Source organism: Micromesistius poutassou (assembly GCF_964030765.1).
Source record: "Micromesistius poutassou genome assembly, contig: SCAFFOLD_5439, whole genome shotgun sequence".
Lineage (NCBI taxonomy): Eukaryota > Metazoa > Chordata > Actinopteri > Gadiformes > Gadidae > Micromesistius > Micromesistius poutassou.
Genome location: NW_028177602.1, coordinates 1 through 15,000, shown reverse-complemented (window position 1 = coordinate 15,000; position 15,000 = coordinate 1). Strand labels below are relative to the sequence as shown.

The 15,000-nt window shown below is 46.0% G+C and overlaps 1 protein-coding gene across 1 annotated transcript; it reads left to right on the top strand.

The window, feature by feature from the left end:
* Positions 1–205: 205 nt before the first annotated feature.
* Positions 206–13,974, top strand: LOC311375874 (importin-13-like). The gene is made up of 15 exons (XM_084490901.1): positions 206–362; positions 556–703; positions 1,547–1,728; positions 2,830–2,856; positions 3,104–3,238; positions 5,295–5,447; positions 6,088–6,168; positions 6,352–6,489; positions 6,852–6,948; positions 9,468–9,520; positions 11,168–11,234; positions 11,448–11,506; positions 11,708–11,797; positions 12,177–12,358; positions 13,783–13,974. The coding sequence occupies exons 1-15, from the start codon at positions 264–266 to the stop codon at positions 13,877–13,879; spliced, it is 1,608 nt and encodes a 535-aa protein (XP_084347027.1). The 5' UTR covers positions 206–263; the 3' UTR covers positions 13,880–13,974.
* The last annotated feature ends 1,026 nt before the right edge of the window (positions 13,975–15,000 follow it).

Here is a 15,000-nt window from a genome sequence, read left to right as displayed (position 1 = left end):
ATTGCGCTCATAAATAAGTTGTTTTTCCTCTCTAATACACTCGGGCTCGGCTGGACTCTGATTGAACTTGACATAGGTCGCACCTTCTGACTGAGGCCGGACCCATTTGCTTGTTATTATCCCTTCAAATTGAAAACACTTAATCCTTAAAGAAACAGAGCAGGCTGCAGGACGCTTCTGCTCTTAAACTCTGTGTGCGCGCGTGTGTGTGTGTGTGCGCGCGTGCGTGTGTGTGTTCCAGAGTCGACATCTCAGACACGCTCATGTACGTGTATGAGATGCTGGGGGCGGAGCTCCTGAGTAACCTTTACGAGAAGCTCGGAAGACTGTTGACCAACACAGAGCAGCCCACGTCGTGGCAGGTGAGTGGCACACACGTCACCTGATGGTGTGTGCTTTTATACACGAGTCTTTGCCTATGCTTCTAAAGTAAACCGCAGCCGCCAACCAAGCCTGGCTGTAAGCGACTTAACGGGTGTTTTGTGCACAAGAAAATGGCTTCACTTTGTACGTCTCACCACACTGTGTTCTCCTCCCCCCCCCCCCCCTCTCCAGCACACAGAAGCACTGCTGTACGGCTTCCAGTCTATAGCGGAGACGATAGACGTGAACTACTCGGACGTCATCCCGGGTCTAATAGGGCTCATACCCAGAATCAACATCAACAACGTTCAGCTGGCCGACACGGTCATGTTTACTATAGGTAACGGAAACTCACCTGGCTCTGCACCCCTGCCTTCTGCCTCTGTCAGCAGCACCCCCTAAACAATGAGGACGTGAGAGCAGCCTGGAGTCTAATATGGAACGCTTCTTTCAATAATACTGGTGGCTATAACGTGTATTATACTGTACATGTATCCATAATAAGTGACATATATATATTTATGTCACTCAGTGGGTCTGTGTAATGTTTCTAAAAGAGATGGGCTGATCAAGTCGCTCTTCTTAAAGTTAAAAAAGCTTTAATAAATAGGCTAATTCATATTGGAATTCTTAAAAAGTTGCTAGCATGTTTCGGCCATTGTAGGCCTTCATCAGGGTGAGATCAATAAACAAGGTGTTCCGGCAGGTATATCAAGTCATAGCTGTTAGTTGACTCCAAATTAGGCAACAAATTACTCATAATAAAGCCTAAATCATGAAATATGATCACAAAATACATATATATCCATGACAAACATAGAATGGAACCAGTTGAATAACAATCATAGTATTACAATCATAATAATTTAAACAGTCACAAACAGCTCATCTAAGTAAAGGTCTGTGTAATGTATTCAATATATACTTTGTCAGACCAGTATTATGTTTTTCTTCAAATTGGGAAATTCCACAGCCCACCTTTTCATAACGGTCCGTACTCTGAAACATTTGTAGCGACGTAAAACATCACGCTTTCATGCTTTTAACACATCCAAGACCCCCCCCCCCACTACAAAAGTAGTCAAGTTTCAGTAGGGATGTGTCTCCCCACCGCCCTGTACATGTACAGCTGAACACAACAACATCATGTTTTCTTCCCCCCCCCCTTCTTTCCCCGACCCAGGAGCGCTGGCAGAGTGGCTGGCAGACCACCCGGTCATGCTGAGCAGCGTGCTGCCGCTGGTCCTGCAGGCCCTGGGGAACCCGGACCTCTCCGTCTCCTCTGTGTCCACGCTCAAGAAGATCTGCAGGGAGTGTAAATACGACCTGCCGCCCTACGCCAGCAATATCGTGGCCGTCTCCCAGGTAGGAGGAGCTGGCCTGGGAATTCCAGAGCCACATCTAGAAAAGCTGTAGGGTCTGGCAACGAGTAAATGAAAGTTTGGCCCGACTCGAGGGGGCGGCACCAAGCATGCGTTTGAAAATATCACTGCACGCAATTGGATAACACTACGACCAATCAGAAGAATACACAGGGTGACGTATCCAGAGCCCCATGTGCTGAGCTACCAGCGGAGCCAACCACTAGATAAGACTCTTGCCGTATCCGGTCGGTAAAACAGCAAAAATGTCCTTCTTGCAAAGGAAAGCTTTGAGCACCGTCTTCTGTTCCTCTTTTAGAGGAAAAGACGAGTCTAACTCTTTTATTGTAGCGGCCAAATCTGTTTCAAACTTTCAAGCTGGTGTTCATCCGGAGCCATCTTGCAATATTTACCGACTGATTCCGTAGCAGCGCAGCTGTCGTCTTCTGTTCAGCTCGCTTCTGGCCCCGCCTACATCAGATACACCGATGTGATTGGTTAATGTTCGGATCCAGGGGAATGAGTATGTTACTCGTTCCCAGAGTGACTCGCTGAGCAAACTCAAATTGTGCTCTCGCGAGAACTCCATTAGGGTAGGGCAGGAGCTCTGCACCTGCCCAGTGTTAGACTGAAAGTGACGGACCCCAGGATCTGAAGACGTAAATGAACCATGACGTAGCACCGAGGGATGGATCCAACGAGACACACCGAGCAAATAGCTTGTCAAGAAAATGTCAAAAAGGATATAAATATACATCTCAAAGTCAGCAGAGGAAGTCAGTGTCGGAACGACTCTTCAGAGTCTTTTGGTTGTTAGATAGTATTTTTGACTTTTAGATATTAGATATTCTCTATGTTTGCAGTGGGTACAGTCCTCTGTGATATGTCACACACATTCTGAGTTTTAAGATCCCGTTGTCCATCACTTTAAATATATTCATGCCTGGGGGTTCTTTTTTTTTTCGAGTAAATTTGCGTTAAAAAGTGCTCGCTGTTATCGGTTAAAGACCATGTTGGAAGAAACCTAAAGTTCAGAGTGGCTGGGGGTTGGAGTGTTGATGCCATTCTATAATAACGACACATAACTTGTGTCCGTCTCTTGCAGGAGGTGCTCATCAAGCAGATCCACAAGGTCAGTGTTCGTCCTGTCGTGTGGGCCCGTCCCCAGAAACCGCGCGCCCTTGCATTCAAAGTAGAGACAGCCGACACATAACTCTTGTTTTATTCTTGCATTATTTTTTATGGCTGTACTCTGTGGAGGTCGGCCGTCTGTGTGCACAAGTCTGTACGTGTGCTTTCGATGCCAATTTGGGGTGGTGGCGGTGGCTAAACATGCGCGCCTCTCTCCCCCCCAACCCCCCCCCCCCCCCCCCCCACAGACCAGTCAGTGTATGTGGCTGATGCAGGCTCTGGGCTTCCTGCTGTCTGCCCTCCCCGTGGAGGAGATCCTGAGGAACCTGCACTCACTCATCACCCCCTACATACAGCAGCTGGAGAAGCTGGCAGACGAAACGGTGTGTACGCACGATTCACGCACACACACACACACACACACACACACACACACACACACACACACACACACACACACACACACACACACACACACACACACACACACACACACACACACACACTCACACATGTGGTCCATTGTCCAAACGTTAACAAGAGCACGTACGAGCGTGTACAAATGAATACGTATGAATTAAATACATGCACCGATTGCAAATTTGCACGCACACACACACACACGCGTATGTACGGCATATGCCATACGTGGCAGGCGGCGTTGTTGGCCATTGGCCGCGGGAGCAGATCCTGTGGCTGTCTGGCCTTTGCAGGGGAACATTTCTCTGCAGGACCAGATGGAAGTTGGTCCTGCACCACAGGCTGAGAGTATATCAACATATTACACACACACACACACACACACACACACACACACACACACACACACACACACACACTGCAAGCAGGAGAAAAAATATGATAACTATCTAAATCAAATGTATTTCCTCAGGTTTAAACTATTGGGTGCTCTATGGGTGCACTGATGAAATGACATGATATAATGATGATATAATGATATAATGAAACCTGACCTGCTCGTTCAATGCAAAAAAATATGCAGCTGACGGTACCTAAAAATACTTGATGTAAAAATACGTAGCTTGATAATATCTCTGTGGGACAAATGTAGCCTCCTCTTCCTAATTCCTTGTTCCGCCATCATCAAAGACCTCTCTCCTGGGCTGAACAGAGGAATCGGTACAGACGTTGCTACTCCTCACTTTCTCGCTCCTTCTCTCTGCCTCCATCTCTGTCTCTTTCTCTATCGCTCTCTCCCCCGTCTTTCTGTCTCCGTCTCTCTCTGTCTCTCTCTGTCTGTCCGTCTCTCTGTCTATCTCAGTCTCTGTATCTCTCTCTAGCTCAATCAATCTCCTCTCCCCCTCTCTGACTCTGTCCTTGTTCTTCTTCCTCGTTGCCCCTGACACACCACCACCCGTTATGTGCATTATCTTGAGCTGTGGCCATTACCTCGGCGCAGAGACTCCAGACCAGTGTCTGACGGCCCCCTGGTGGAGAGTCGTGGACTTCAGCATCGGGGAGTGGCTGGGGGGGGGTTTGATGACGCTGACTAGAGTTAGAAATGATTTCTCGTGGGTGTTATTTTTGCTGAAGTTGTTTTTTCGCTCTCCGGTACGTGATGTTCCATGGGTACACATGGGTAAATTAATGTCTCTTAACGATGCCTTAATTACCCACATCACCTCTGAGGATTGGGGTGAGGGTGAAGGGGGTATGGGTAATGTGCATGAGTCAGGCTGGAGTGGGTGGACACAAGCATTCTGACGAGTAGCTGAACATCATGGAAGTGTGTCAAATGTGGTGGCCTCTACCGCTCTCAGTCTCGACTCTGAATCGATGCAATACATAGATAAGGAAGGATATCTGGTCAGGTGAAGAATGTTGTCTGCGTTGTCGGAGAAAGTCTATCTAATATGATAACAAATATATCATGCATGCGGCATACTTGACCTGCTAGTGTGTAGGCCTGGGCAATAAATGATCGTATCGTGATAGACTTTTGATCAATATCAATATAAAACATGTACAATAAGAGACTGGACCACCGGATCTAGCAGCTGGGTTTGTTACGCAAACACGGTTCCATATTTATTTACAATATTTGAGTGTTTTTCATTGTTGTGTCGACATTGGAGTATTTATCAATGAAGAACAGTGGAAGGTTGTATTAAGTGTTAAACAGAAGTGTTTAAATCCAGCATGGTAAATCCTGGTCTTTTTAGGTCATTAAAATAATCAATAGTTATTGATATCAATCAATATGATCGAGTTATATCGTGATATGTCTTTCAGCCTTATCGCCCAGGCCTACTAGTGTGTACCAGAGATGGGGCTATCCTCTGAATATTACCATATTCATATATACAGGATATTGTCATCCTCGTAGGAGCACTCGTCAACCCAGCGCTGGTAATCTCCTGGCAGTGTTCCCCCCCAACATAACCCCGTTGTTTGTCTGTGCCTCTTGGACCTCTCCAGCCCAACCCGTCCAATAAGCTGGCTATCATCCACATCCTGGGACTGCTGTCCAACCTGTTCACCACGCTGGACATCAGCAAGCAGGACGACGAGTCAGGGGACGGCTCGGCGCCGCCGGTTAAAACCACGCCCCCTCCACCCGGACCCAACCCCGTGAGTCGCCTAGCTCAACCGACCCCGCTGCAACGCCCGTCTAACCAGCCGTCGGAGTGGCTGGTTCGAATGGAGTCATTTGATCAAATCCAAGTGAAAAAGGAATTCATGATTCATGATGAAATTAAATGTTAAGTTAGTTAAGTTAAGTTAAGTTAAGTTACCCTTTATTCTCCCTTTTTGGGGGAAATTCTTTCTCTGCTTTTGACCCATCCGGGAGCCGGTGAACACCCAGAGCAGTGTGTAGAATAAAATACATCAAATGTTGGTTACATTAAATGGACATGCCTACAAATGTTGAATGTATGTATATATATGTCAAAAAAAATATGGTTCAAAAAAATATGCAATGTGTGAAAACACATTGCACAAATCAGACTTAACCTGACGAAACGGGACACAAGACGCAACTCCTCCACCCCTTTCAGATTTTGGTTTCCTTGACATTACATCTTAATTTAACTATTGAATTGTAAAAAAAAAATTAAAAAAAAAATCTGAATCTTATTGATCTCCAGTAAGTAACAGTAAAAAAAAAAAAATAAGCCCATTTTTTAAATTGATGTTTTTAATCGCAGCCTTTGCATATCACGTTCTAAGCGTTCAGCCCTAATAACATGCGTGCCTTTGGGTCCTCCAGGTGGTGGTGGTCCTGCAGCAGGTGTTCGCCCTGATCCAGACGGTCCTCAGCCAGTGGCTGAACGACTCCCAGGTGGTCGAGGTGAGGCGCAGGGCAAAATGAGGGTGGGTCCCAAGACCCGTGGGCCAATCGGTTGTGTTCACAGATAACCAACCAACATGTCTATATTTGAGGTGTGACTTCACAGCTCCGCCAATCATTGCTTTCGGTCGAGTGGTGATTGACGTGTGCGTGTGTGTGTGTGCGTGTGTGTGTGTCCTTCAGGCCGTGTGTGCTATCTTTGAGAAGTCTGTGAAGACTCTCCTCCATGACTTTGCGCCGATGGTGTCCCAGCTGAGCGAGATGCTCGGTCAGATGTACAGCACCATACCTCAGGCCTCTGCGCTGGACCTCACACGACAGGTAAGCACACACACGCACGCACGCACGCACACACATAACCACACACACGCACGCACGCATGCGCGCACGCACACATACATAACCACACATACACACACATAACCATATACACATACACACACACACACACACACACACACACACACACACACACACACACACACACACACACACACACACACACACACACACACACACACACACACACACACACACACACACACCTCCTCTGTTTATATTTTTCTCCAGATGAGAATAACTAACTTTGGACATTTGTTTATATAACTGCGGGGCAAATCCAATTGACTACACCCACCACCGGGATTTGACGTGTATGTGCTGATGAAGCCTTATTGTTTCAGATGGTTCATATCTTTGCCAGTCAAACGGACCACTTCCCACCCATCAAGGCTCTGTTTGAGCTGGTTACCTCGGTAACACTCTCTATCTTCCAACAAGGTAGGGGGTCTGGAGAAGTGAGGGGGCAGCAAATGATTCTCCATGTCTGTGCCTTTTATTTTTTTATATATTTTTTGTTTCGGCCAGATCCCTGATGCTTTACTGATTTGAATCGTTTTCTGTGTGTTTTGTTCTCCCTGCTTGTCCATCATCCTATTGAGTGTTTCGCACAACCAGAGGAGGTCCAATATGGATTCATTTCCACCATCGGTTTTCTTTAACGTAGCTAGAATCATGCGTTCATGCGTCTCCTCCTGACAGCACTTGGGAGGACAGTGAATGCTGTTTTACACATTTCTAGTCCACAGCGCAAGAGCACTATAGACGTTTCTGCCCGGGGGGGGGGGGGGTGGCTTTCATGAAGTTACGAAGAGGACGCTATGTCACCCTCGTCTTACCCAGTACTCCCAGTACAACCAGTATTGCTTTTACAACTAATTGTGAGGACAATTTACATTCTGGCCTTGGCAGATTGTCTCGGTCTGATAATACATTAGATGGAACGATTATGTCCTCCGCAATGTATCCTCAATGTATTCCTCATCAGTGTAATCTCTGATGAAGACCTATACTACTGGTATACTGCTAATGTATCGACTATGGACTTCTCTCATGATGAAGCACATCGAATAGGATTAGTTTTTTTTTAATGAGAATTACCAAACCTACTCCAGCCATCTCTTTGGATTACCCAGCTGCAGGTGGAACCTAAAGGTTCAACCCTATCCTGCGATCGCCAGTGACTCTTTATACGAGACCCGACAGTGTGTTCGTTAGTCACACTCTTGGCACACTCATAACACCCCATAACGTTGTCACCCCAAGTGTGAATGAGTGTCAATGTGCATATCATGTCTGCCTCTCCTGTCCTGTATGTTTTTTTTTTTATTATCGTGCACCACCCCCCAACCCCCCCCCCCCTCCCCCGCCCCGCCCACCCTTCTCTTGTGCTTTGACTGGTACAGTACTGGCTGTTCTGTTACCGCCTGTTAACGCTTTCTATTCACAGAAGGTGCCCTTGGGCCCTAGCAGGAGGACTTTAAACAGTGGCTTGTTCAGTTGGCTGGAGCTAAATAATATAGCACAGGAGGCTGCGTTCACCCAGGGAACCTCAAACATTAAGATTAACCTCGGTTGGAAGCAAACTAAAACACAGCTCTCGCGTCCAACTCAAATCACACGCGGTCAAGAATGCCCGGTCTTCGCGGCGCTGCCTCCACTTATGGAATAATTGGCATTGGCATCATTGTCATGGAAACGGAGCCAACTCTTAACAATGCACACTTGGTGGTGGGGTGTTATGTAAATCGTCCTGTTTCTCCATTTTCTAAGTGGCACAAAAGCACCACATCACAGTATAGCTAGACTGCTATCCAGCAGTTCTAGTTGCCAAAGAAAGTATTGTGGGAAACTGTGTGCATTTTGAGCGGGGGGGGGGGTGGGGGAACGGATGACGTCTCAAAATGAGGCACGAGTTGAGAGGCGTTTAAGGGCAGGTGTGTGACTACGATCCATGCCAGTGTAAGATTCTAGGTGTGAATCGGTGTGTTTCGCTGCAGCCCTCTGAACAAGCCAAACGCAGGGTTTGATGTTAAAATTGTGTACACGTTTTTCGCAAAAGATGGGGTTTGAGCAGGAATCTTGTTGGGCGTCTGGGAACAGCTAAATCCAGGCGCCCACTACAGGAGCTTTCCAACCTATTGTTTTTTTTTTTCCATTCCCGCCAAACCATACCTGTTTGTTAAACCTCACAATAATCCAACGTAAATTAATCGACAACGTATCCCACAGGGTTGTTAACTGTAAGATGTTCCATAACACTGTTGTAATGTCTTGTAGTTTGTGTCCAGCATCAGGGATGGCATGGTCAAATTTTTTGGTCACACATTTAACACCCAAGGAGTTGACACAACAAAATTAGGGGGAGAAAAAAAGGGGGGGGGGGGGGAAATCTAGTCAGAGCAAGCTCACTTTAACCGCTCCCCTCGATACATTAACGTACGTTTCTTCAGGCTCTCTGGCTCATCAAAATGCTTGGTTTCCCCACTGTGCGTCTTTGGGAAAACAACATTTCATGGGTGGAGCATTTCTTGCCATTTTTTATCGGTCACAGTAGCAGAGGTGCCTCCTGGGTTCCCACTCCAAACCCACTTTTACTTTTGTTTTGTTTTTCCAAAAGGTTGATATTCTTTTTTTCCGTTACTTCTGTTTTTTCTCTCCAAACGGACCCATGTCTTTGTCTTCTGCTCGTTCTTTCAGTTGATTCCGTTTTTTACCCCCCCACCACCCCCCCAAGACCCTCGCCAAAGCTTCATACGCCCCTTCTTTCCTCCAACCCACCCCCCCCCCCCCACGTTCTCCCCTCTTCGTCCCTTACTCACGTGTGAATTATTTCGATGAAATATTTTTGAGTTTACCTTTTATTTCCACATGACTGTTGAATCTGTTCCGTTGCTGTTTGTATATTATTATTATTCTTCTCTTATGATTTGTTAAGTTTCATCTTTATTATATTTTAGGACCCAGGGATCATCCTGATATTGTTGATTCATTTATGCAACTCCAAGCTCAGGTGTGTTTATGGTTTCTTATTTCATTCACTTTGGGTTTTCTCTCTTGTAACTCTCTCTCCTTCAGCCTGTCTTCTTGTTTCTCCTCTCTTATCTCCTTTTCTTTCTTTATTTGGATACTCTCACTTCTCTCTCTCTCTCTCTCTCTCTCTCTCTCTCTCTCTCTCTCTCTCTCTCTCTCTCTCTCTCTCTCTCTCTCTCTCTCTCTCTACCACTCACTGTCCTTTTGTTACTGGGTCATACTGAAACCCGTCACATGGGCAAGGTGCTGGAATGAAACGTGATGAGGGCATGATTTGAACTGGAGTCTCGGGCTTCACCTCAAATGCTCGAGGAAAATAAGAGTCATCTACTAGCGAAGGGGGCATAGAAGGGAGTTGTGTCCTTATGAATTATCCTTTCCTTTTGAGGCAGCAAATAGAATCGTATGCCTTCATAAAATTAAAATAAAATTCAACCTAAGGCCTGGTTGGCCGGACAACACAACTATCTGGTAATACACAAGTCATCTAGGTAAGGTACATTGTGGGCTTCCTGGTTTAGAGTATCACATTTACAGTGTTAAGGTGTTTTTTTTTGCTTTCATAATACATTATGGGCTGTACTCCACCTAATGAGACCTGAGATTAACTGGTTATGGTTGGTAATCCATCTCTATGAAACCTTTGTCAGCATACTCTTAACTGAACTACAAGACATTCAAACTAGCATACTGGAGAACTTGCCCTTCAATGCATCCCTGTTTTATCTGCATTTAATTGGCCATAACTGTTGGGGCTTGAAGGGATTGTCCACTCACATAAGGTCCTATAGGTGGAAACCTTTTGATCGATAGTCAATTATGTATGAGTGAGAATCAGGTGATCACTTTATCCATCTTCTGGCTTGTAAGAAACCCAAGATGACCTCTTATTGTCTCTGAGCCATGTCCTCTACTGCAAGGTCATTCCAGCCTAGAGCCGGTCACAGCCCAAATTAATTAATATTTACTCAATATTAATCAATTTAGATTAATTGGCTAACGGCTCTAATTGCTATATAATTTCATCTACCCTTTTCATTCTTCTTCATTGGCTTTCTATCCTTGGATAGATCTGACCTTCATCTCTCCCTCTCTCCCCTCTCTCTCCCATCCTGACTGAGTTCATTCTTACCAGATGAGTTGTGATTCTCTTTATCTGCACATGTCAGTTACTTCTGTTGCATATTCAGTCCAGTCAACCAAAAAACAAAACAACTTAGTAATGCTTCAAGTAAAATAAATGACATATTTTTCTTAAGTTACAAAGCAAAAGAAAAAAGGAAAAACGCCATTACCTTTATTTTGAGTTTGATACCTCAGTGATTACTTTTGAATGTTTGACATTGTTTGATTATGCAGTCAGTTGATTATACCTCCTGTGTTGTGTATAGAGGAGGAGCTCTGTATGAGTCTGGACATTAGATCGCATCCTAGTCGCTCTACAGAGCCGTAGCTTCCTAGTCGTAGCGTGTTGCCGGCCAGATCTGGCTGCCAGGCGTAGAGCCGGCTACGCTGGAGCACACAGTGGATATCAATTGGAGGTTAGGGCTAGGTGTGTTGTTGTCGCCCAGGGCCAGGGCCCACAGACACCAACCTCTGCTCCGTGCCTTTTGTTTCTGCCTCCTAGGCTCTCAAACGGAAGCCAGATCTGTTCTTGTCAGAGAGCCTTGATGTGAAAGCGGTGTTCCACTGCGGTAAGTGTGCGTCGACGTTCACACACCCACACTGACACACACAACACACACACAACACACACACACACACACACACACACACACACACACACACACACACACACACACACACACACACACACACACACACTGCCGGCGCCGTAAAAATAACAAACTAAATCCTTTTGTTCATATATTCTTTTCCTTCACTCGCTCTCTCCTTCTCTTATTTAGGAATCCTGTCACTCAAATTTCCGGAGGCTCCGACCGTCAAGTCGACTTGCTTATTCTTTGTAAGAAAACACAAAACTCTCAAAATGTCTCAATCCCCCAGCGGTAGGATACTAGGGAATGTTTCTTTAACTGTGTGTGTGTGTGTGTGTGTGTGTGTGTGTGTGTGTGTGTGTGTGTGTGTGTGTGTGTGTGTGTGTGTGTGTGTGTGTGTGTGTGTGTGTGTGTGTGTGTGTGTGTGTGTGTGTGTGTGTGTGTGTCAGACGGAGTTGCTGCCCCACTGCTCTGACGTGCCCCCGGTGGCCAGGGTGGTCCAGGAGGATGGCAAGGTGTTGATACAGGCCCTGCTGGAGGTGGGGAGAGCTGCCTCCGTCCCCGACACCACACTTTGATTTAGATCGCTTTATTCGTGCGTGCTTGCCCCTTTTTAAAACCATGCTACCAAAAGCACCAGTGCTATACTACTGACACTCATAATAATTCTGCTAATAATAGTGATCATTCCCCTGGTCCACCTCCGTCCTATCAGCGGTTGTATTCACCAGCACTCAGACAGTGTAACGTTGTATTCACCAGCACTCAGACAGTGTAACGTTGTATTCACCAGCACTCAGACAGTGTAACGTTGTATTCACCAGCACTCAGACAGTGTAACGTTGTATTCACCAGCACTCAGACAGTGTAACGTTGTATTCACCAGCACTCAGACAGTGTAACGTTGCCGTTTCCCAGGGGATCGGGGGCGGCGTCTCTCGGAGTCTGATGGACCAGTTCGCCGAGGTGCTCTTCAGCATGAACAAGAACTGCTTCTCTCTGCTGACGCTGTGGCTGAAGGAGGCCCTGCAGCCGCCCGGCTTCCCCTCAATGCGGCTCACGCCTGAGCAGAAAGACACCTTCTCTCAGCAGATCCTCAGGTAGAGCTTCAACCCTGTGCTGATGATTAGGGATCCACCCATATGGATTTTTTAAGGTGCCGATACCGATATTTTTTCCATCAGCCGATGACCGATACGCCGGTACCGATTTTCTTGAGCTGATACTGCTTTTGCTCCCTCAATTTAAATCATAAAAATGACACGATGATGATGATAACAACTTTTACAAGTCTCAATTTAAAAAAGGAACATTTATTGAACTGTCTGTAAATCATGGTGGGGAAAAAAAAAATGAAAAAGAAAATCTGCAAAAAAATCAGCCGATGCCGATACACGTAAAAAAAAAAAAAACGCAAATATCGGCGGGCTGATATATCGGTCGATCAGTTATGCTGTTCCTTGGTAGTTCGTCTGTTGCAGGGCAGGGCATTGTGTTTGTGTCATATGCATGTTGTGACATAAAGGGAGGATATATTTTGGGATTTAACTAATCAACGTTCACCCGGTATTAGATAAATTAGCTTATATTTTCCATGTGTGTATTGAATAATTTATGCTCAAGATCACATTGTCAGATTGTGGATTTTGTCCAAATGATTATATCCGTTGTCAAATAACATTTACATTTTAGGGTGTTTAGCAGACACTTTTATCCAAAGCGACTTACAATAAGTACATTCGTCATAAGAAGTGAAACAATATATCGCCGTCGGTACAGTAAAGAAGTGCAAGTACTGACAATCGCCAGGCCAACCCCATTTCCCGTATACAGCAGTGATAGCTAGCTACTGCAGATGCTACACAATTAAGTACATGCTACACAAGATGCATATGCTACACAATTAAGTACATGCTACACAATTAAGTACAATGAATGAATACAACGTGCATTAAGTGCGTTCATTAAGTGCCAGGACGTACAACAGACAAATAAAGGGGACTGAATGGCTATGCAGAGTCTGAAGGTGAACTCTGAACAGGTGAGTTTTGAGTCTTTTGCAGAAGCTGGAGAGTGACTCGACAGGGAGCTCGTTCCACCACTGTGGTCCCAAAACAGAGAAGAGTTGTGATTCTGTTAACAGAGGATATATATTTGTTTATTTATATTTAGATTTGGGGCGGCATTAGCTCAGGGGGTAGAGCAGGTTGGCTGGTAACCGCAAGGTTGCTGGTTCGATCCCCAACTCCTCCTCGCTGAGTGTCGAGGTGTCCCTGAGCGAGGCACCTAACCCTAACTGCTCCCGACGAGCTGGCTGTCGCCTTGCATGGCTGTGTGAATGTGTGTATGAATGGGTGAATGTCAGGCAATATTGTAAAGCGCTTTGGATGGCCACTGGTTACAAAAAAATGCGCTATATAAATGCAGTCCATTTACCATTTACCATTTGTTTCACACCAGCATTGTTTCACACTAGCATTGACATGCAGTCTCATCCCCTCCTTTCTCCTCGTCCATGCTGCAGGGAGCGCGTGAACAAACGGAGGGTGAAGGACATCGTGAAGGAATTCACCCTGGTGTGCAGGGGGCTCCACGGTACAGAGTACGCCGCGGAATACTAACACAGAGGACTCTTGAACTTTGACCCACGAACGTCAACCGACCCCCCCCCCCTGCCATTGGTACAAAACCAGCAGGACGCCCCCCCCCAACTCCACCTCGGGAACAGAAGCAGACACAAAGGGAAGATGATATATTGCAGATTGTGTACCTAACCCCCACCCCACGCCCCGACTGCACGGTCATCAAGAGGTGGAAACATTCCAGGAGGCCGCTGTCGTCAGGAAGAGTAACAGAACTGTCCGAACAACTGGCCACTATCTTTCTGCGTCCCCCATTTTTTAAAATTGTTTTAATTATTTTCGTTTACTCTCTCCACCCTGTTTCTTTCTCCTCTTTCCCCCCCCCTAATGGACCTTGATTTATTCAGTTCCTTCAGTGGGGAACGCACCACCCTTTCCACTGCCCGACGTTTGCCATAATTTCTTCCCGACTTCCGCCTCCCCGATTTTGAGTCTCTGTCCAAAACAAAGTGGATGTCTGTGCCGTGCATAGCTAGTGAATAACATATTAGGGTTAAAACACACAGAGGAATTATAATCAAGTCTTTGTAAAAAAAAAAAAAGAGTACGGAGAGGTTATCCCTTCCGCTGGTCACAGGAGGAAACGGACGTGGCCGGATCCGGGGATGGGATTCTGCAGACTACTCACGACTGTATCCCCCTCCCCCCCCTCCCCCTCCCCTCCCCCCCCCCCTTTCGCCTTCGCTATACTTTGCATTTGCCAAATCAATGTTGATTGTTTTGTGGGACGAGAGTTCTACCGGCGTGGCACATCTCTTGGTAGTTGCCTTTGTGGGGGCACGAGTTGACACATTGAACATTAAAGACCACAAGACGGGCTCACAGGCAACAGCTGGCAACAGTCTGATGCCAAACCCTATATGTATACAGTAGATGTATATGTGTGTGTGTGTGTGTGTGTGTATATATAATATATATACATGTATATATATTACATATACATATATATATATATATATATATGTAGGGCTTGTACCTCATGTACATATCTCACACAGACTGTAGATTCCCTGGGATGTAGAATGTTGAATTTCTCGTGTAGCCCCTTAGGGAATGCAGGGCGGGGATGATACTGGGATGATACTGGGAAGAACTACTCC